A 22,486-nucleotide genomic window follows, 5' to 3' on the forward strand; every position below is an offset into this window, starting at 1 on the left:
CGATGGACGTTCGGCAGCCGGCTTGGGGCCATGATGGACTATATCTCCCTGGCAGTTTCCCAACAGTAGGGGGGTACCAGGAGGGCCAGGGAGGCCATGAGGAATTGCATAGCTTAGCCCTGGCCCAATCCTGAGCCTATGTCCCCGGCTACTACCGCAAAAAGAGCAGGCCGCGGCCTGGGGGGAACCGTGCACTGTAGACCACCCCGGGGAAAAACAAATGCAGCGTGGGACCTCCCTTGCCAGAAAAAAAATTATTATTATTATTTTCTTTTTCTTTGAATAACTGTAATGGTGTCCATGCAGGAGGCCTGAACCACCGAAGGCCGCTCCCTGGGACTGCCACCTTAATCCTAACCCAGGGACCCAGCATCCAGCCCCCGTAGTGAAATAAAAACTGCCCGTGAGTCAAAATTACCACCAATACATTATTTTAATTACATACACAACCCCCTTTTTCGTTAACACCATTAGTTTTCATTTTTTATTCATTTTCACACACTTTCTATTATTAATCACTTATTATTATTATTATTATTATTATTATTATTATTATTATTATTATTATTAAAAAATTAACCCCCCTTTCAAAATTCTTTTTGATTTTCTCATTAAAAAACCCCCAGTATGAACATAAGAAGAGCCTGCTGGATCAGGCCAGTGGCCCATCTAGTCCAGCATCCTGTTCTTGCAGTGTTCTTGCCAACTAGATGCTTGCAAGCAGGGCTTGAGCATGAGTTCTCTCCCCTCCCGTGGCTTCCAACTATTAGCATTCAGAAGCATTTCTGACTCCAAGTGTGGGAGGCATCATAGATGGCAGCCACTGATAGCTCTCTCCTCCAAATATACCTGTCTGCACGAAGCGAAGCGTCTCTTCTCTTGACATACTCCAATATGGAATTTCATATGCCTCGAGGGTTAGATTTACATCTCTCGTGCATACTCTTACTGCCCATCCTCTGTATTGACTTTCCGTTCAGTTTTAGGGTTAATACCGTTAATTAATATGCTTCAGAAGGAATTGAACCTGCAGTGACCCAGCCACTCAGGCAGTTCTGGGGGTCCCTTTTTTATGCAAGGAACTTGCAGTTCTCTACTAGAAGTGAGAATCGGTCCCTGCCTCTTGCCCCAATGACAGTATGGTAGCTGTCCGCGAGGGTCAGAAAGAACTACTGCATGTACAATGGGATCTGTTACAAAAGCCGGGTGCCTGCCCCTCTCTCTGCAAAGCGGTGGCAAGAGCTCATGTGCCCCTTTGGAGAACAGAAGACACGGCGGAGACTGTCGTGCTTTAAGAAATATGGTTTATCCACCTTATCCCTCCCTTCAGTCTGCATGGAGGGAGTGCAGATCTTATAGCATGGTCATTTCTAGAGGGAGCACCGCAAACAGCTTTCCCCAAAGATGGCTCTCCCCTCCTCTTCTCTCCCAGAAACCCCTTGCCCTCCCCCAAAGCAGTTACCCTGGCAACCTCCCAAATCCCCAGTCTCTTCTTACACCTGGGGGCAAGAGGGAAGTTCCCTTGTATTGTTAATGGCCTTTATTGTTCTCTTGATAGCTGTAGCTCTGCCAGGTGGCACAGCTCTCCAGTTTATGTTTTAATCCATATCCAAATTAATAAAAATCCTAGCATTTATTCATCCCCCCCCCCAATCTAGCGGTTCCCTCACTGCGAGAAGCGAAGTTACAGGGAACCAGGCAGAGGGACTTCTCGGTAGTGGCGCCCGCCCTGTGGAACATCCTCCCACCAGATGTCAAAGGAAAAAACAACTACTAGACTTTGAGGAGACATCTGAAGGCAGCCCTGGTTAGGGAAGCTTTTAATATCTTAAGGGCTATTATATTTTAATATTTTGTTGGAAGCCGCCCAGAGTGGCTAGGGAAACCCAGCCAGATGGGTAGGGTATAAATAATAAAGTTTATCATTATGATTATTATATGACACCCTTAAACATGCAAAACACAGCCACTCATACAGCAATGTTCACTGCCCCAGAAACAACCACTATTTTACATCACTTTCTCCTGGAAAGACAAGAATAAAGACGATCCCTTTTAGTTGCAGTAAACTGGAACTAAACAAAGTAAACGAAAGCTTGCACGATATAAATTTAATTGCACATTCTCCACTGGGTTGATGAGAGATGGCAATATGCTTCAAAGGTAACCTGTCGTGTTTCATGGCTGAAAAAGGATAGAAACACATCCCATACCACCCAAACCCCAAACCAGTCTGACTCCATTTTCCCGATTCCTGTTTGGTCTTCTGGGTATTCAGTCTAAAACTTTTTCTTTTTAACCTAAGCGCACTATTGGGTTGCTAACTGGCAGGAAAATGCAAGTAGAGGAATAAATAAATAAATAAATAAATAAATGCAAAACCTGTGCACAAAAGATTCAATTTCAGCCAGGATTCGCCAGGGCTAAGTCCCACACCGTTAAGCATGGAACATGCCGAATAATAAGAGAGGAAAGAGTTTCTCAGAGCAGGTACACACAGTGCAATTTCTTCACATCATGCAAATACACAGAAATATTCACAAATGCACGTCAGTTTGCGGCACACAATCTCTAGCTATTACTAGACATCACCTTCAGCCCAATTCCCAACCCATCTCCCATCTCCTCAGCCCCTCCTCTTCTCATTGCCTTACTCGCCCCTCTGTTGCCGGCAACACTGCATAACAAACAGCCTGGCTTTGTACTTCACCTTTCCCTCAGTTTAAGCACCTTCCAGCAAACCTTCCTTCGCCCTGCCACCACCAAAGCAGAGTTTGCCAGGGATGCTTCTTTGGGATGCTTCTCTGACATGGGATGGCCTCTCCGCTAGCAGATCTGCTTACAGCATCCTAGAAACCCTCTGCCGGTGTTGGCAAGCCTTGGCCAAAGAGGGGGGTCTTTGCTGGAGCTGAGAGGACCCTCAGGAAGGCCCACCACCACTGCCGCCAAGGGCTCTTCACCTCATTACAAGGACCAGCTTCCTCTTTTGGGAAGCTTGTAGGAGCCTTCCACTGTCTCCCAGGAGGACAAGAGTTCTGGAAATGAACTCTCGCTGCTGCTGCTCCTGCTGCAACCCAGGCTGACTCTCCTAGCTTTGCCTCTCTCTTCCCACGTCAGGGAACACAGAGAATTCTTTCACAACGGGCTCCCAAGCCAGCTCCAAGAACAACAGCATCATTTGTATGTCTCTGCAGTGCTGGTATCAACAAAGACATTGTCCCTGCCATCACTGCCTTCTTTTTCCTGGCTCTCCTGCTAAGAGCAGCAAAATCCAGCAAGTCTTCTCCACAGCGCAGCCTACCATAGCCAGATCAGCTGAAAGCATGGAAAATAAAACAAATCTGTGGCTCAGAGGCCAGCACAAGACTCACATTAGGTGGCAAAGAAGGCAAGACTGCACCAGGTTTGTATGTTTGTTTATGGGCGAGGACTGGCAGTGGTTTCTATGTCAGCTGAGATTTCAGTAAATATGCCCCCGCTCTGCTCCCATTCAATAAGAAGGTGAGGCTTGCACAAACAGGAGCATACCATCACTCTGGAGGACCATTTTTTATGGAAGCCAAAGGTACCACCCTACATATAAAGAAGTGGGATCTACAGGTTCAGGAAAACCTTAAGATTTGCAGAAGCGTAGAAAATATTGGGGGGGGGGAGTTATGATGGGCTAGGGACCCCCAAAACAGCACAATGCAAGCTGGAACATGTTCAGTGGCCATAGATTTTTGACTGACTGCTGGGGGCTGTAGGGGCAGGTATGGTATACTATTTGAGGCAGGAAATAGAGTGAAGCATCCCACTTGTGGACTTATTGATGGCCTCACCTGCTGACTGCTGGAACTTGTTCTTATATTATAGAGTAACAGCCCTCACCTTAGACGACTTTAAAGAAAGATCCAGCAATTTTTTATGAGGCCTTTGTTTGTTTTGGTAATAAACAGCACATATAAAAACAGTACTACTTAAACAAGGTATTAAAGAAGGAGAGGAGAACCGCCAGCCTGTGGGGCAAATCTGGTCCACAAGGCTGTTTCCCCTAAACCACAAAACATAAAAAGCCATGTAAAAGGATCAAATTGAGAACATATAGAGAATCTGGCGAAGATGGCGACGAAGTAAGACGCGCTTGCCGGAGCTCCCCTTTCCAGTTCATGCTGTAAGTTACTCCGCTCCTATTTTTCTCTGGAAGTTGGCACGATAATGTTTTGATGATAACGCCAGGAACTCACCCTGTGGAAGCTTAAAAAGTCAGCGCCATAAATCTCCTTAATGAGCTTCACTAACAACCTGATTAGCTGTAATTTGGGCAGCCACCGGCCGCGCTTCCCTGGCCTTCCACCAGCTCTTGCTTGGCCTTTGAAGGACTCTTAGATAACCAAGCCACTCAAGGGGTTTAGCATGACGAACCTAAAACGTGGTCGTACCTCTTCTGTGGAAGACCTTTCCTTTAATGCCTCAGAACCTATGTCTAAGGTTTCGAAGCCTACTGGGCTGGATTCACCACCTAAGACCTTAGAGCCTTCTATCTCATCATTGGAAGAGTTTTTCTGCAATCTTGTGCCTCCTTCGCCTGTTACCTCCAAGCAGTTAGATTGCCTACATGATCCTGCAATGACTCCAAACAACCTTTTAAACACCTCCAAGCAGGTAGACTGTCCATATGACCCCGCAACGACTTCAAATACTCCCTTGCCAGGAGACAAATCGCTGTTGGATATAACCTCCAGCCCAGATGGCCTCTCTCCCCACCCCGACCCCGACCCTCATCGTAAATCTTTATGTGATATAGTACAATCAGTGGAGCTGAGGACTTTGCAGAGATATTGCCTGCACTTGGCTGACGAAATAAAGGTGCTATCAGCTTCCATCAATATGTTAGAGGGAAAACTAAATGCCTTCACCAAAACCCCTGCCTCGATTTTGAATCTGCCATTAAATCATCAGGGACCTGATAATCATGAGGCACAGAGCCTAAGTAGGGGGCAGCAGCTAGTAAACCTCCAACTCACCCCTAACAATATATGCTTGAACATCGCTCACTCCTGCTTCCCCTACTATGCCTGGAGAAATTGTAAAGCTGCTGTGATCTCATTGCGAATGTTGACCAGGTCCTACTTGGCCCAGGGTGATCTCCTATCATTAGAATGGCTGCCAGAGACTCCAAAATTTAAGCGCTTGTTGCTCAAGTTCGACTCTCCCAGGCTTCCTGCACTTTTGAGCAAACTTCAAAATCGCCTCAACTGGTATGGAATCTTCCCCAAAAAGATGCTTCGTTAACAACTGTAGGGGCATTATTGGGAAAATCCCAAACTCAGCAAATTTGGTTAGCCAGCCTACAAGGAGGATTGAGGATTATGACCGGAATTCGCAGCAAGGGACCCTTCCTATGAACCCCTCCCTACGATTTACTAGCCGACCATCCCACCGGCAAGAAGGGACTGCCTTAAGGGGCAGAGCTTTGACAGGTCCAGCCTTGGCCATTATAGATGCTCCTAAAGATTGGCAGACACAAGCCCATGTGGACCCCCCTGCAGCGATAACGATCTCCAATCCTCAAAATGGCTGCATTCCTTATGCTGATACCATGACGATGCAAGAGACACTGGGAGATCCAGTAGCCCTTTGGACAAACACTGAGGCAGTGGCAAGGCTAAACAAGCTACTGGAAGCTAACCGAAAAGGATGTCTTTCTTCTGTCTTACATAGTGCTTTCCCATCAACAAGCCTCGATCCTCAAGGCACGACTCCTGTAACTACAGAGCATACGGCAAACGACGAGTCTATGGACTTGTCGGTTAGTAACACCCCCTTGTATCAAGATTTTCTCTTACAGCGATCTATAAATTCGCCCCAGCCACTGGCTGCTCCTGTGACATGTGACAACTTGAACCTGAAATGCAAACAATCAAAAATCACTGCCTTTTTTCACCCTACTGCCCCTTCACGCAGCGTGCACCCCCATTTGGATCCTCCAGGATTAACCACGCAAGAGAAATCATGACTTGAGGGAAACACAAAGCGGCCTCTTACATTACTATCATGGAATGTGGCTGGTATTAAATCCAAACTGACAGATCCATCATTTGTTGCCTATATAAATGGCAGCCACATCCTTCTATTCCAAGAGTCATGGGCCTGTGAGGACTTCTATCTAACAGGATACAAGGGCTTCTACCTGAATGCCAGGCGGAACTCGTTATCACATGGTAGACCGCAAGGAGGCTTGGCTACTTTTGTTTCCTTAGCCATAAATCTTCAGGCCAAAAAAATCGACATCCAGTCGTCACTCATGCTGATTATAAAGTTGCAAACAGTAGAGGAAACGATAGTAGTGATCAATATCTACTTATGCCCAATTTATAAGAGAAATTTGGTTGATCTGAGATGGCAGGAAATCCAAGTGACATTGGAAACGCTTTTTGATAAATACCCCGAAGCCACTTTTCTGTTGGCGGGAGATTTTAATGGACGCCTGTCACATACTGACCAAATCTTATTCTCTAAATTTAACAAGTACCCTTCTTCACCTCTTATGACTACAGATCTTTTACCAAGGAAATTCAAAGATAACATAGCCACTTACGCAGGTTTCAAATGCAGGCAAACCTTGCTGGCCCTCAATTTCCTTCTGCTAAATGGGGCAGTCAGCTCGGACTACCCTGCCGAATTCACCTATTGGTCAGGTTCACGTGCATCCACTATTGATTTTGTATGGATATCTCCCGACCTTACCCCAAAAATATCCAGCTTTAAGGTGGCTACAAGATTGGAGAGTGATCACTTCCCTCTAGAAATTTCCTTGACTGGCTGACAAACTTGATAGGCACTCCTTTGTGCACCTATCAAATGATCATCTGGAGATAAGACCTACAGCCCTTAAATGGACCTCCAACTCGGCCCAGCAGCTGAACGAACTTCTCTGGTCTGGTCAGCTCCAAATAAAAAGGGCTTCCCTTATGCAGGCGGATGAGCCTCTACCAATATATGACGATTTAGTAGAACTTCTAAAACCAACACTAGCTCGGTCCCCCACAAAGCATGGTAAACAGTTTTTCCACAAAAAATGGTTCGATGAGGAATGCAAAAACTTCAAGAATCATCTGTATAATGAATGGTTGGCATACAGAGCATCAAATGACCCCATGCCAAACAACCGCCTTATCACCCTCAGGAGAAGTTACAAAGCCCTACTAAAGGAAACGCGGGACGCGGGTGGCGCTGTGGGTAAAAGCCTCAGCGCCTAGGGCTTGCCGATCGAAAGGTTGGCGGTTCGAATCCCCGCGGCGGGGTGCGCTCCCGTTGTTCGGTCCCAGTGCCTGCCAACCTAGCAGTTCGAAAGCACTCCCGGGTGCAAGTAGATAAATAGGGACCGCTTACTAGCGGGAAGGTAAACGGCGTTTCCGTGTGCGGCTCTGGCTCGCCAGAGCAGCGATGTCATGCTGGCCACGTGACCCAGAAGTGTCTCCGGACAGCGCTGGCCCCTGGCCTCTTGAGTGAGATGGGCGCACAATCCTAGAGTATGTCAAGACTGGCCCGTACGGGCAGGGGTACCTTTACCTTTACTAAAGGAAAAGAAGCTTGAGGCAGAAAGAAACAATTGGAACAACCTTTTGATAGCTGCAGAGAATAGAAATCCAGCCTCTTTTTGGCAGTTAATTTCCAGATACCTGGGTAGGCCGCTTGCAAGAATAGAACCTCACATCTCAGCGGACACTTGGGAAAGATACTTCGCCGATCTGTATGCAGCCCATGATGCCTGCGGAGATACGGTGGAGCCGGAAGCACTGCCCGATTGGGACCCAGTTACATGCCCTGAAGTTGAAACCCTCATAGATCGATTTAAAGCAGGCAAGGCCCCCGGTGATGACCTTATATCCATTGATGCCATCAAAGCAAATAAAGATTGGTGGATCCCACTTTTAGCAGCACTTTACACGCATATAAACAAAACAGCAAAATTTCCCTCAAGCTGGAGCTCTGCGTTGATTGTATTAACACATAAGAAAGGCCCACGTACAGAGCCGAGCAACTTTAGGCCAATCAGCTTGCTAAATGTCATTGGGAGGATTTACTCGGGGTACCTGCTAAACAAACTATCGAAATGGATGGAGGACGACAATATCATTGCCGATGAACAGGCGGGTTTTTGCCCTGGAAGATCTACCACAGACCAAATATTAACCTTGAATCACCTGGCGGAAAAGTATGCCGGCAAAGCCCCAAAGGTTTTTCATGTGGCTTTTATTGACCTTAAGCAGGCATTTGATCGAATCTCTAGAAAGCAGCTATGGACAAAACTGGCTGCTACAAAGATCGATCGTCGTCTCCTTCATCTGATTATCAGCCTTCATACAAACACCTTTCTGAGAATCAGGCTAGACAATAAAGGCCTAGTCTCTAACCCTGTTACCACCACTAGAGGGGTAAGACAGGGTTGTCTATTGGCCCCAGCATTGTTTAGCTTTTACATTAACTCACTGGTGACTCACATGGCCAATGATGCTTTCCACCCCCCCCAAATTAGCAGGCCGATCTCTGAATGTTCTTCTGTATGCGGATGACGCTGCACTTCTTGCCAGATCCCCTATTGGACTGAGGAGAATGTTGCAAGCTCTACATGAATACTGTGATCAGCATGAGCTCCAACCCAACTATGCTAAGACCAAGATCATGGTCTTCTCTGCACGACCGAGACTCCATCGATGGTCGATGAACGGGATCCCCCTAGAGCAGGTTAACTGCTTTAAATATCTGGGACAAGTAATACGGTCAAATAGGTCTTTTCTGGCCCATAGAGACTATATAACAACTAATGCATCTAAAGCAGCCACCCAGATTAGATCTCTATATGCTAAGAATCAGGCTCAATCAGTGAAGATAGCTTTGAGACTCTTTCAAATGAAAGTCCTCCCCCTTCTTTTGGTGGGCATCTCTTTAGGCTCCCGTAGGGATTTTTTGAAACTGGATTCTATCCAAACGCGATTCCTCAGAGCCATCCTTAGGATTCCCCCCTCGGTAGCGGGTACAGTTATGAGATTAGAGGTCGGCTGGCAAGCTCTACGGTATGTGGCCTTGAAGACGAAGCTCTGGCTATGGCTCAAGCTTTGTTTTATACCAGTGGGTATTGCCCCCTTGATACTGAGGGACGATTTCCAATCATCGTGGGAAAGGGAGGTCATTAACGAGGTTCAATCCTGCGGACTGTCTCATCTTTACTTTGAGTCTATGACGCACAATCAAGCTAGAGCTGTGATCTCCCGGAGACTGAGTGACATTGCCAGACAAGAGGACATAGCCCAAGTAAAACCAGGGATGTTTCTAGGGGACCAGATTTATCGGACCATACCAGCCCCCTACCTTGCAGAAATCCACTATGTGGAATACCGCAGACTTCTTACAGCGGCTAGATTAAATGTCCTTGACTCTGCGATATTGTGGGGAAGGTACAGGGGAGTACCATACGCCCAGAGAACCTGTCATTGTGCCATGGGTGTGGTTGAGTCCACCGAACATATTCTCTTGACTTGCCCTTCTTATGCAGAGCTTAGACAAAATTTTATAGACCCACTCCTATGTCAATTTAGCTTCCTACCCGGAGAAAACCAGGTTTTACACTTGCTAAATAATGTCACTAGAGCTATACCTTCCTTAGTGGCCAAATTTCTTTTTTTAGCTTTTAAGCGTCGCAAGACTATAATTGACTGTATTGATATGGGGCTATCTGTTTAGCCCATTTTAGTGTTGGCTAAGTTCTAAAATCTTCCTGGATGTTTTAACTGTGTATTGACAAATGTACTTTTTTCTGACTGACGGTCGAATAAAAGGTTGTTGATGATGAGAACATATAGGTAAAGGTAAAGGGATCCCTGACCATTTGGTCCAGTCGTGACCGACTCTGGGGTTGTGGCGCTCACTTCGCTTTATTGGCCGAGGGAGCCGGCGTACAGCTTCCAGGTCATGTGGCCAGCATGACTAAGCCGCTTCTGGCGAACCAGAGCAGCGCACGGAAACGCCGTTTACCTTCCTGATGGAGCGGTACCTATTTATCTACTTGCACTTTGACGTGCTTTCAAACTGCTAGGTGGGCAGGAGCTGGGACTGAGCAACAGGAGCTCACCCCGTCGCAGGGATTCGAACCGCCGACCTTCTGATCGGCAAGTCCTAGGCTCTGTGGATTAACCCACAGCGCTACCCGTGTCCATATATATATGATTAGGAAACTAGCCTTAGGGCTGGGCTCAATCACTTTGATTCTGCCGCACCATTTATTTTTGAAACTGCAGCCTGCCTTGCCTCTAAGTTCAACATTTTATGAACAGGTCTGGATGTAGCCCTTTAGCAGGGCCAAGGAAGCTCTTTCCCAAGGGCTTCAGTCTATGAAGAGGCTGTGGTTTTGTTCATCGGAAACAAATGGTTCCTTTTGCTGTTAGACGCGTGGCGGGGATCACCGGAGAGGCAGCCCGCTGGCTCCTTTGTTCTCAATGAGCAAGATGATGGGGGCTGAAAGAGGAGGGTGCTCTTTCCGGCCACATGGCGGCAGTGGAGCCTTGCCCCCATCCGCTGGGACTGCCAAAGACATCACCCCATCTTCTACTGTGCAGAATGAGAGGCATTGTGCAGTTGGCACCAGCCTGGGCTTTAGCCTGTCAGACTGAAATCAAGAGCAACTATTTTAAAGGGATGGCACCAGTGGTGTAGCGATCCACAATTGCAGGGGTGGGGTCATGGGTCAAAGACACATTATTCTTCTTCTTGCGGCAGAATGCCTGTCTCCTACAGCCGCCCAATCAGAATGAAACAGGACCTTTTTTAGCCACTGTATGCTCCAAAGAGAAGCATTTAGGGAAACGGAAAACAACAGATGCTTCCGTTTCAAGAGAATGATGTGCAAGTTCTTTTATGCGCAATGGAACTTCAAGGAAAACACAAGTTGCTCTGAAATAAGATATTGGAGCCCTCCGAAACATTTGCCCATGTACGTGCACAGGAAATAGTAGATTTGTCCGAAATGCAACACCTGGATTGTTCTGATGCAACCCTGATGATGACTATTGTGTAATTATCAGGTTATTGTATAATCTTAGAAGTTTGTATAATCTTAGATGGGGTCTGGGTGTGCCTACTATGAAGGGACCTCTGCCCTTCTGAATTTTGGGGAAGCCATGATTTTTCAGAGTGGCATCATCGTGCTTTAAATGCTGTTGGGGCCAAATCTTGCGGGTCTCTAGCTTCAAGCCCTTGCGATCCTCTTACTGTTGCTTTTCTAACACTCTCATGTCATATTTATTTCATAATTAATTTCATGAAATTTATGTACTGCTTGATGGTAAAACGAAACAAAATGCAAAGGGCTTGAGAGAAAGAGGACGTGCCAGAGAGACAGCCACTGTTGAAATGGCTCAAATCTGCAAGCCTAGGAACAGCCCACCCACCACTGCTGACTAGCTAAGGAATGGGGGAAATTCTATGGACAGGCCGGGTGCCCACGTGTCATTTCGTTAAGAAGACACAGTGAGGAGGGCCCCATCTCAGTGCTCTGTACTTTTGATCAGATTGGATGGCCGCCAGCTCCTTTCTGCTGCCAGTCAGGAGTTCTGCTGGACTGAAAGGAACAGTTTTGTGGACTGCAAAGAATCCAACTCAGGCTTGAAAAATGTGGGTGCCAACAAAACAAAGCACTGCAAACAGAGTCAATTGCTTTTGTGATTCTTCACAGAGCATATTTCTCTGCAGAACTCAGTACTGGCTTTGTAGGTTTGTCTTCATCAAGTTATCACTCTTCATTTTCTAGCCTTCGTGGTTAATGGGATTAGGGGAAGGGCTGTAGTTCAGTGGTAGAGCACCTGCTTTGCATACAGAAGGTTTCAATCCCTGGCATCTCCAGGTAGGGTTGGGAATGACTCCTATCTGAAAACCCTGGGGAGCAGCTTCCAGACAAATGGTCAGTAGATGGACCAATGGTTTCACCCAATACAAGGCAACTTCCTATGTTCCATTACGCTTGGAAGTTGTGTCAGTGAAAGGGCTCAAAAGGAGAAGCTTTAGAAGGCTAATCCCATTCACACCCCATCGCAATTGTCAACCATGTTCCTATCACTCAGGTTGCAAAGCAGACCAATGAGGGGTGTGAACTACGGACATCCCAAAGGAAAATAAAAGAGGATCGTGATAGCGAAACATTGGAAATGTAATACAATACCAACAAAAGAAGAATGGCTCTCAAAACCATTTTTTGACAGAATTACAAGCCTGGTAGATGAAGGGAACGCAGTGGATGTAGCCTACCTTGATTTCAGCAAGGCATTCGACAAGGTGCCCCATGATATTCTTGTAAAGAAGCTGGTAAAATGCGGTCTTGACTATGCTACCACTCAGTGGATTTGTAACTGGCTGACTGACTGAACCCAAAGGGTGCTCATCAATGGTTCCTCTTCATCCTGGAGAAGAGTGACTAGTGGGGTGCCACAGGGTTCTGTCTTGGGCCCGGTCTTATTCAACATCTTTATCAACGACTTGGATGATGGACTCAAGGGCATCCTGATCAAATTTGCAGATGACACCAAACTGGGAGGGGTGACTAACACCCCAGAGGACAGGATCACACTTCAAAATGACCTTGACAGATTAGAGAACTGGGCCAAAACAAACAAGATGAACTTTAACAGGGAGAAATGTAAAGTATTGCACTTGGGCAAAAAAAATGAGAGGCACAAATACAAGATGGTTGACACCTGGCTTGAGAGCAGTACACGTGAAAAGGATCTAGGAGTCTTGGTTGACCACAAACTTGACATGAGCCAACAGTGTGACGCGGCAGCTAAAAAAGCCAATGCAATTCTGGGCTGCATCAATAGGAGTATAGCATCTAGATCAAGGGAAGTAATAGTGCCACTGTATTCTGCTCTGGTCAGACCTCACCTGGAGTACTGTGTCCAGTTCTGGGCACCACAGTTCAAGAAGGACACTGACAAACTGGAACGTGTCCAGAGGAGGGCAACCAAAATGGTCAAAGGCCTGGAAACGATGCCTTATGAGGAACGGCTAAGGGAGCTGGGCATGTTTAGCCTGGAGAAGAGGAGGTTAAGGGGTGATATGATAGCCATGTTCAAATATATAAAAGGATGTCATATAGAGGAGGGAGAAAGGTTGTTTTCTGCTGCTCCAGAGAAGCGGACACGGAGCAATGGATCCAAACTACAAGAAAGAAGATTCCACCTAAACATTAGGAAGAACTTCCTGACAGTAAGAGCTCTTCGACAGTGGAATTTGCTGCCAAGGAGTGTGGTGGAGTCTCCTTCTTTGGAGGTCTTTAAGCAGAGGCTTGACAACCATATGTCAGGAGTGCTCTGATGGTGTTTCCTGCTTGGCAGGGGGTTGGACTCGATGGCCCTTGTGGTCTATTCCAACTCTATGATTCTATGATTCTATGAAAACTAAGTGAATATCTAGAACTTGCCAAATTAACAGACCTAATAAGAAATCACTCAAAAGAAAGATTAAGGAGAGAATGGGATGTCTTTATAAATTACATGGAAAAAGAAGGCTTCCAGAGCATCACTTGTCTTAGTGTAGGTTAAATCCCACTGACAATCAGATGGTTTCTCCAAGACTTACCATCTAAATACAGTTATCTGGAAAAAAAAAGATTTACTAAGTACATTCATGGATAGTGGGAAGTCATGATTCAAATTAACGAGTCAAGCCAAAACTGTTTCAAGAAGGCTTGTACTCCCTATGTAGAAGTTAATTTGAAAATATTTGTTTTTTGAAGTTAGTTATCTATTTTTTGTTTTTATTCTTTTTCTGTTTCCTTCCCTCTCCCTTTTTTCTTTTCATTTTATTTATGTATAATGGACGTATCTACGCATTTGCAATACAGGATTTTTTTTTAAAAGGTTTAAAAAAAGAGGGCTGTGAACTGAGGAGATGGAGTGTGGCCTAGGGAAAGCTCTGAGGGCCAGATTCGAAGGACTGGGGGGCCACATTTGTCTCCTGGGTCTGAGGTTCTCCATCCCTGCATTGGAGCATCTGGCTGTCCACTATGAGATCAGGATCCTGAACTAGATGAGCATTTGGTCAGATCCAACTACAGGGGTATTCCTTTGTAGGTATAACATGTGTCAGGTTTTTTTGTTTGGAGGAGAGGTGGTCACTCCAGCAGCCCAGCCCTGAGATGGATTTGCCCTCGTGCTCAGTGACTTTCAGCGATCCTTGTTTCCCCTCTGCCAGCTTCCTTTTCAGGCTTCCCCACCCACCACTTTCCCACTGGCTACATGCTTCCTGAGCAGTGGAGGTGGAGGACCAGTGGGCAGGAACAGCCTGGCGACTTGCATCTACGGTGCTGAGCCATAGGCAGTGCAAGTTCCACAGGTGTTGCTGTTGCTGCTTGCCTCTACCTCCTTTCTCTGTGTGCTCACCTTCTTTACTTGCTTTCTCTCCCCTCCTAACTGAAATGTGGTGCCTTGCATGTCTGGGTCGGTAGGGACTTCTGACAAGAGTTTCACAAGATCGGTTTTTTTTATAGCACAGCCTACTCCATGTATTCCAAGTTCTTATTCAGGTAGACCTTCCCAGAAGAATGTGTAGCCTCCTTTTTCTTCCTTCAGTTGTCCCTTCTAGGGGGACAGTGGACATGCTTTTCACTGCTGGATAGCTTCAAGGAAAATGCAGAGAGCAAAACCAACCACTGTATATGGTGTTTATTGACCTGACTAAGGCCTTCGACACTTTAAATCATAATGCCCTGTGGACTGCCCTTCTGAAAATTGGCTGCCCAGATAAATTAGTGAACATCCTTTTGCTCTTCCATGATAATATGACAGCAACAATCGCAGGTAACAATGGCTCTCAAAGTGAACCATTCACAGTGGGATCAAGTGTTAAACAGGGTTGTGTTACTGCCCCAACTCTATTATTTTAATTGCCATGATCCTACACTTTGTAGAAGAGAAACTCCCCACTGGAGTAGAAATCATATACCGAACAGATGGAAAGCTCTTTAATCTGAGTAGGCTGAAAACAAAGAGTAAGCTTACCATAACTTCCGTCATAGAGTTTAAGTATGCTGATAACAATGTAGTGTGTGCACACTCAGAGGATGACCTCCAAACCGTCCTAAATATCTTTGCAGAAGCTTATGAAAAGCTTGGCCTATTGCTCAACATCCAGAAAACCCAAGTGCTGCATCAACAAGCACAAAACAACCTCTCTGCAGTGCCACAAATCCAACTCAGTAGTGTAACGTTGGAAAGTGTCGATCACTTCTCCTACCTGGGCAGTTATCTTTCCATAAGGGCTGACATTGAAGCCGAAATCCAGCATCACCTGAGCTCTGAGAGTGCAGCTTTCTCCTGATTGAAGTGCAGAGTGTTTGAAGACCGGAACATTCATAGGGAAACCAAAATGCTTGTTCACAAAGCTATTGTACTACCAACTTTACTGTATGCTTGTGAAACATGGGCCACTTATAAAAGCCATCTCCAACTGCTTGAAAGATTCCAATAACGGTGTCTCCAAAAAATTGTACACATCACTTGGGAAGACAGGCAAACAATGCCAGTGTACTGGAAGGAAGGAAGATCACCAGTGTCAAAGCAATGATTCTTCAACATCAACTTCATTGAACTGGTGATGTTGTTCGGATGCATGATTATTGTCTTCCAAAGCAACTACTCTATTCCAAACTTAAAAATGGAAAGCGTAATGCTGGTGGTCAACAAAAGAGGTTTAAAGACTCAAGGCAATTTTTTTTAAAAAAGTAGTCTAAACACTGACAATTGGGAAACACTGGTCGTGAGCACTCCATTTGGAGAACAGCCTTTACCAAAGGTGTCATGGACTTTGAAGTTGCTCGAACGCAGGATGAAAGAAAAAACAAGCTAAGAGAAAGGCACATTTGGCAAACCCTCACCGTGATCAACTCCTGCCCAGAAACCTATGTCCCCAGTGTGGAATGACGTGTGGATCCAGAATTGGCCTCCACAGTCACTTATGGACTCACTGTTAAGACCATGTTTATGGAAGACAATCTTAGTCGACTACAAGTTATCGCCAAAGAGGATGAGGCAGAAGAAGAAGAAGATTTCTGGGCACTATCTCGTTCCCAAGCCCTGTTTCACCTCTGGGGATGAGGAGCTAGGCAGCATGGATGCAGCTTGAAACCTTCTGCATTTCATCAAACACTTGATTGGGCCTTATCTCTTCACGTCTCCCCAAGGTTTTATTCCAGTGACAAATCAGTGGATCTTTCCTCCAATTCTTTCCCCCAAGTTTTCTATAAGTTCTGGCAACATGAAACCTCTAGTAATAGATAATGATGAAAGATGAAAATAGTTCACAATGAAAATGTATGCCATATTTATTTACTCAGAAGTCTGCTTGATACCTGCCTGACTTACTTCCAAGTAAGTGCACAGCCTCCTTCATGGATCACTGCCTTGTCATGGCGAAGGGGCTTGAATAACTCAGAGAAGTTATGAGCTATGCCGTGCAGGGCCACCCAAGACGGACAGATCATAGTGGAGAGTTTTGACTAAACGTGATCCACCTGGAGCAGGAACCGGCAAGCCACTCCAGTATCCCTGCCAAGAAAACTCCATGGACAAAAACAACAGGCACATAAAAGTTAAGACGCTGGAAGATGGCATCGGAAGGCGTCCAACATGCTACTGAGGAAGAGCGGAGGACAAGTGGCTGGGCCAAAGCTGAAAGGTCGCTCAGTTGCGGATGTGCCTGGAAGTGAAAGGAAAGTTCAATGCTGTAAAGAAAAATATTGCATAGGAACCTGGAATGTAAGATCCATGAACCTTGGTAAGCTGGATGTGGTCAAAAATGAGATGGCAAGAATAAATATTGACATATTGGGCATCAGTGAGCTAAAATGGACAAATTCAGTTTGGATGATCATCATATCTACTACTGTGGGCAAGACTCCCATAGAAGAAATGGAGTGGCCCTCATAGTCAACAAAAGAGTGGCAAAAGCTGTACTAGGATGCAATCTTAAAAATGATAGAATGATCTCGATACGAATTCAAGGCAGACGTTTTAACATCACAGTAATCCAAGTTTATGCACTGAAGAAACTGAAATTGACCACTTCTATGAAGACTTACAACACCTTCTAGAAATGACACCAAAGAAGGATGTTCTTCTCATTACAGGCGGTTGGAATGCTAAAGTAGGGAGTCAAGAGATAAAAGGAACAACTGGCACGTTTCGGCTTGGAGTTCAAAACGAAGCAGGGCAAAGGCTAATAGAGTTATGTCAAGAGAACAAGCTGGTCATCACAAACACTCTTTTCCAACAACACATGAGTCGACTCTACACATGCACATCACCAGATGGAAAACATCGAAATCAGATTGATTATATTCTCTGTAGCCAAAGATCAAGAAGCTCTATACAGTCAGCAAAAACAAGACCTGGAGCTGACTGTGGCTCAGATCATCAGCTTCTTATAGCAAAATTCAAGCTTAAACTGAAGAAAGTAGGGAAAACCACTGGGCCAGTAAGATACAATCTAAATCAAATCTCTTATGAATACACAGTGGAAGTGAGGAACAGGTTTAAGGATTTAGATTTGGTAGACAGAGTGCCTGAAGAACTATGGATGAAGGCTCGTAACATTATACAGGAGGCAGCAACGAAAACCATCCCAATGAAAAGGAAATGCAAGAAAGCAAAGTGGCTGTCCAATGAGGCCTTACAAATAGCGGGGGAGAGAAGGCAAGCAAAATGCAAGGGAGATAGCGAAAGATACAGGAAATTGAATGCAGATTTCCAAAAAATAGCAAGGAGAGACAAGAGGGCCTTCTTAAACGAGCAGTGCAAAGAAATAGAGGAAAACAATGGAATGGGAAAAACCAGAGATCTGTTCAAGAATCTCTGGAGGGGAGAGGACGGCAAGCATAGAGATAAAATAAATAAAAATCTTGGGACAAAAACTCCTTTCTTAAAACCCCAAAGAGCTGCTGCCAGCCAGTGTAGGCAGTACTGGGATCCAGGTGGACCAATGTTCTGAGAGCCAGTGTGGTCTAGTTGTTAGTGTCGGACTAGGAACTGGGAGACCAGGGTTTAAATCCCCACTTGGCCATGAAACTCACTGTGTGACCCTGGGCTCAATCACTCTCTCTAAGCCTAACCTACCTCACAGGGTTGTCATGAGAATAAAACAGGGAGGGGCAGAACCATGCACAACTTTTTGAGCTCCTTGGAGAAAAAAGTGGGATATAAATGCAAATAAATACAGTGGTGCCCCGCAAGACGAATGCCTCGCAAGACGAAAAACCCGCTAGACGAAAGGGTTTTCCGTTTTTGAGTTGCTTCGCAAGACGATTTTCCCTATGGGCTTGCTTCGCAAGACGAAAACGTCTTGCGAGTCTTGCGATTTTCCCCCGCTCCCCCCCCCTTTTTCTAAGCCGCTAAGCCGCTAAGCCTTTAATAGCCACTAAACCGCTAATAGCGCTAATCTGGTAATAGGGTTGCTTCGCAAGACGAAAAAACCGCTAGACGAAGAGACTCGCAGAACGGATTATTTTCGTCTTGCGAGGCACCACTGTAAATAAAAAACATTTGAAGCCCTGGGAATGTGGATTGTTGTGCAGTGGTCAAAGTAGGACAAGGAAGTTGTACAGATGTTGCATGCCAAATCAGAGAAATTATGACTGCGTAGGCTATTGGTGATCCACTTGTCTGGATCAGTCCTCTTCAAAATATGGCAACGCTAATGAACATGGGGAAAGAAGTGCGGGGGAGATATACAAAGAACCACCCACTCACAAAGATTTGAATTGATGTGTGTCTTCACTTCACAATACATGCTGAGCTAGCTAACGCCGATGAAATTTTTTTGCATGAGACATCTTGAGCATGCCCTTAGCGTTTTCTTGGGACGAAACTTACATTTTTGGTGCCAGGAGTACAAAATGGTCTGAATAAGGGAGTCCACCTGAACATGATGATATGTTTAATATTTCAGCTCCTCATTTGTCAATATTTCTGCGTCTGGGACAACATATTCCAGGGCCAACCAAGCTGTCATCTCTATTTCAGGGAGATAAATTATTGTCTTCACTACAATGGACCAAATGAAGTAATTACCTTCAAAGCAATCACTGAATCACCTGAATCACTCCTGTCCTCCTGAGAGCTACAAAAAATGGAAAGGGATCAATCAGATATGAAGTATTTTGGCTTTCATGACATCACAGGTGTTGTATCTCAGTTGTATAATTCATTTGATATTCAAAACTGCTTATAATCACAATTTTTCCCCTGGTAGAAAGAACAAAAACAGCCCTGTCTATGAAATTTCACACAATCACTAGGTCTTAAAAATTATTCCCTTATATGAATGCTAAGGGCTCTGAAAATGAAATGAAGGGATTTTAGCGATTAAGACAAATAGGTTATGAAGAGAAGGACAAAGATTTAATATGAATAGTTAACGATCTTGCTGAACTAATTTTTAAATTAAAATACAAGAAGGGAAGGCGGGTGGAAGTAAAGAGAATAAGGTTCTGAAAGTTATCAAAATGAAAGAGAGTTCCTTTTTTATACTAAACTTTTTTTTGTATTTTTTCTTTCTTTTTTGGGTGTTTTTCTGTTGGGATTTTTGATGTTTGTTTTTTGTTTGTGATTTTCTTTGTTTGGTTGTTAACTCTTTGGAAATCTTTAATAAATATTATCAATAAATAAATAAATAAATAAAAATTATTCCCTTATAGTATTACAGATTGCGGAAATTCACCAGGGTGACCAAGACTATCCTCTAGCCCGAAACCACAACAGAACTGAGATGGAATGGATCCAAATAATTTAAACCGATGAGGCGTCAGCATGGATTAAGTTAGGGCTAGTTGGAAAGTAAAAACAGTCTGCCATGGGTCAATTTCTGGCGTAGCAACCACGACTCTCCCATTTTAGCACTGGTCACACCAAATTGAGCCTGTCCTTTTTAGCTCCCCCCCCCCCCGCCCAACACCCCACTACCACTACTAGGCCTCACTCGCTCCTGCAGCTCAAGAAACAAACAAAACAGAAGATAATAAACAGCAGGAGTACAACCCCAGTCCTCAATATAATTAATGATGGTGATGAAGAAGAACACCCCAAACTGTGTCAAATCGTAGCTTTGAGACCAGAAAGGGAGGGGGAAAGCTAAATTTCCTCCCCCCTAAAATAATAATAATTACCCCAAACTGTGCCAAATTGTTGCTTTGAGGCCAGAAGGGGGGGCGGGGGAGCTAAACAAATAAATCCTCCCCTCAGTAGTAGTAGTAATAACAATAATAAAAATATTAATAACCCCAAACTGTGTCATATTATAGCTTTGAGAACAGAAAGCTGACGGTGGCAGGAAGCTAAATAAGTAAATAAATAAATAAATAAATAAATACATACATACATACATACATACATACATACATACTCTGAACAGTGTCTTATTGTAGCTTTGAGACTAGAAAGTCGTGAAAAAGCAAGATGGATGGAGAGAGAGAGAGAAAGCAAGCCTCCCCAAAGTTGGTTTGCAAACAGGCCTTGCTCTTTTTCCTCCTCAGAAAGCCAGTCTGATATGCAGAGGGGGAAATCATGATATTAAGATCCACAATGTGGGGGGAGGGAAGTCAAAGGGGATTATATGTTTATATTTTTATTTTGCTTGTATATGTAAAATAGAAAATGGAAAAAGAAAAAAGAGAGAGAGAAAAAGAAAGCCACTCTGAGGCCCTAAGGAGACCATGGCTGCAAAATTCCATTTGGCCTCTGCCGTGCCTTAGAATCAAAGCCAGAGCTTTCACTTTTCTCGGCCTACTCCAATCTGCGGCCTGGTCACAACCACTTCTGCCCTATTTGCGCATTTGTATTGCATACCCTCCAACATTTCACAGATGAAAATAGGGGCCTTCTACATAAGGAAGCTTCTTCTGCGTTTGATCTCCTGCACACATTGACGTCATAAACACACCTACATGGGTCACCTTGAGCCAATACTGTGGGATTTACTTCTGAATAGGCAGTGTAGGGCTCAGTTTACAATAAAGGAATCGGCACTCCAAGCGCTTTAAAATGGCTGGCTGCTGAAGCCTGGCAATTCAAGAATTTAAAGCGGACTGGTTACGTTTTTCCTTCAGAATTATAGCAAGGGCCTCATATGCCAGCTTCATCATTTCCTTAGTTTGGTACAGGTATTTTATTGGTCAGTACAGTATAAGCAGGACTCTTGTTTTTGCACGTACACACACACAGATCACTTTTAATTGTTCTCTGAGATGTGGAGAAGAGGAAAAAGGAAAATTGTGACATTTCAGGATCAAGTCGTAAACCGTGAAGGCTTCTGTAATTCCGGAACTGTCCCTGGAAAATCGGGACACTTTGGAGGGTATGCATTTGCGCCCCCATGTTTTACTCTGAATTGATGACTGCGGAAGCATTGATTAGCATTGCTGTGGAGTAGGATCTCTCACGACTCCACATACATGCACATGCTGTTTATTACATATTCTCCAACATGCCACCATTGAAAACAGGGACATGATTATGACACAGAAATACTCCCAAAAGCTGCAAAAGCCATAGAGGCACCGCACCTTTCCAACAGCTTGTGGTCAGACTGGACCCTTGCCCGAGTACCAAATGTGTATTGAAGTAACTTCTGATATCACAAATGCAATTGTCAAGAGTGTGTCTTGTGTGTAACTTTTCTCCACTTTAGTAATGGAATGGGAAGCATGGAAGTATCGTCCCCCCCCCCCCCCTTTTCAACTGCAGGGGGAGTAGATTGGTTTAGGCTTTCACCTTCCTGCCATCTGGCCACACGCCAACTTGCAAGACATGCCTCACGTATTTGACAATGACCTGTTCAAGCACCTTGTTTTGCTCCTCCTCTTCGCCCCTCATATCAAAGGTGCCAGGGTCCTGATTCTGCAAAAAAAGAATCAACGTGGCAGCAACACAAAGCAAGTAACAGGACTGTTTCTACCTTGAGGGCCATAGTTCAAGGACACAGGACCTGCTTTGCCTGAAGGTCCATGGTTTAATTATCGGCACCTCCAGGTAGGGTCTGTCTGAATTCCTGCCAGTCAAGTATTGACAATACAGAGCTAGATGGACCAATGGGATAAACATTGCCACAGAATCAGAGTGTTTGAAGGGACCCTGTGAATTATCTAGTCCAACTCCCTGCAATGCAGGAATACGCAGCTGTCCCGTATGGGGATCGAACCTGCAACCTTGGTGTTATCAGTACCATGCTCTAACCATCCGAGCTATTCAGGGCAGCTTCCTCTGTTCCTATGGTACAAACACAGTAAAGCATCCAGTTTGCATGACTGAAGGTCTCACCTTTAATCCTTGGTGTTTCCCGCTGTGCCTGAAACCCTGGAGACACACTGCTGGTTAGTGTAGACGACACTGAGCTAGATAGTCCAACCATCCGACTCAGTATAAGGCAGCTTCCCATGTCCCTTTTCTGCAATGCCCTATCATCT

The 22,486-nt window shown here is 45.0% G+C and overlaps 1 protein-coding gene and 1 long non-coding RNA gene across 7 annotated transcripts in view; one reads left to right on the forward strand and one right to left on the reverse strand.

The window, feature by feature from the left end:
- Window positions 1-21,600, reverse strand: part of GAL3ST1 (galactose-3-O-sulfotransferase 1) — a 43,368-nt gene extending 21,768 nt beyond the window's left edge. The window contains exons 1-2 of one of the 6 annotated variants that reach the window (XM_077920467.1): window positions 20,871-21,600; window positions 19,098-19,146 (exon numbers count right to left, since the gene is read on the reverse strand). Coding sequence is in view for 1 of the 6 variants with exons in the window: in XM_077920462.1 (XP_077776588.1) it covers window positions 2,731-2,811 (81 nt within the window). In the remaining 5 variants the exon portion in view is untranslated. Of the gene's footprint in view, window positions 1-2,382; window positions 2,601-2,710; window positions 3,292-3,371; window positions 4,038-19,097; window positions 19,147-20,870 lie in introns of those variants that run through there. The other 5 variants (XM_077920468.1, XM_077920469.1, XM_077920462.1 and 2 more) reach the window with 5 other exon arrangements.
- Window positions 3,265-22,039, forward strand: LOC144325820 (uncharacterized). The gene is made up of 3 exons (XR_013391006.1): window positions 3,265-3,403; window positions 19,050-19,207; window positions 21,904-22,039. It is a non-coding gene; the product is annotated as an uncharacterized LOC144325820 (long non-coding RNA).
- The last annotated feature ends 447 nt before the right edge of the window (window positions 22,040-22,486 follow it).

The sequence above is a fragment of the Podarcis muralis genome, chromosome 16 (genome assembly GCF_964188315.1).
Source record: "Podarcis muralis chromosome 16, rPodMur119.hap1.1, whole genome shotgun sequence".
In the NCBI taxonomy this organism is placed as follows: Eukaryota; Metazoa; Chordata; class Lepidosauria; order Squamata; family Lacertidae; genus Podarcis; species Podarcis muralis.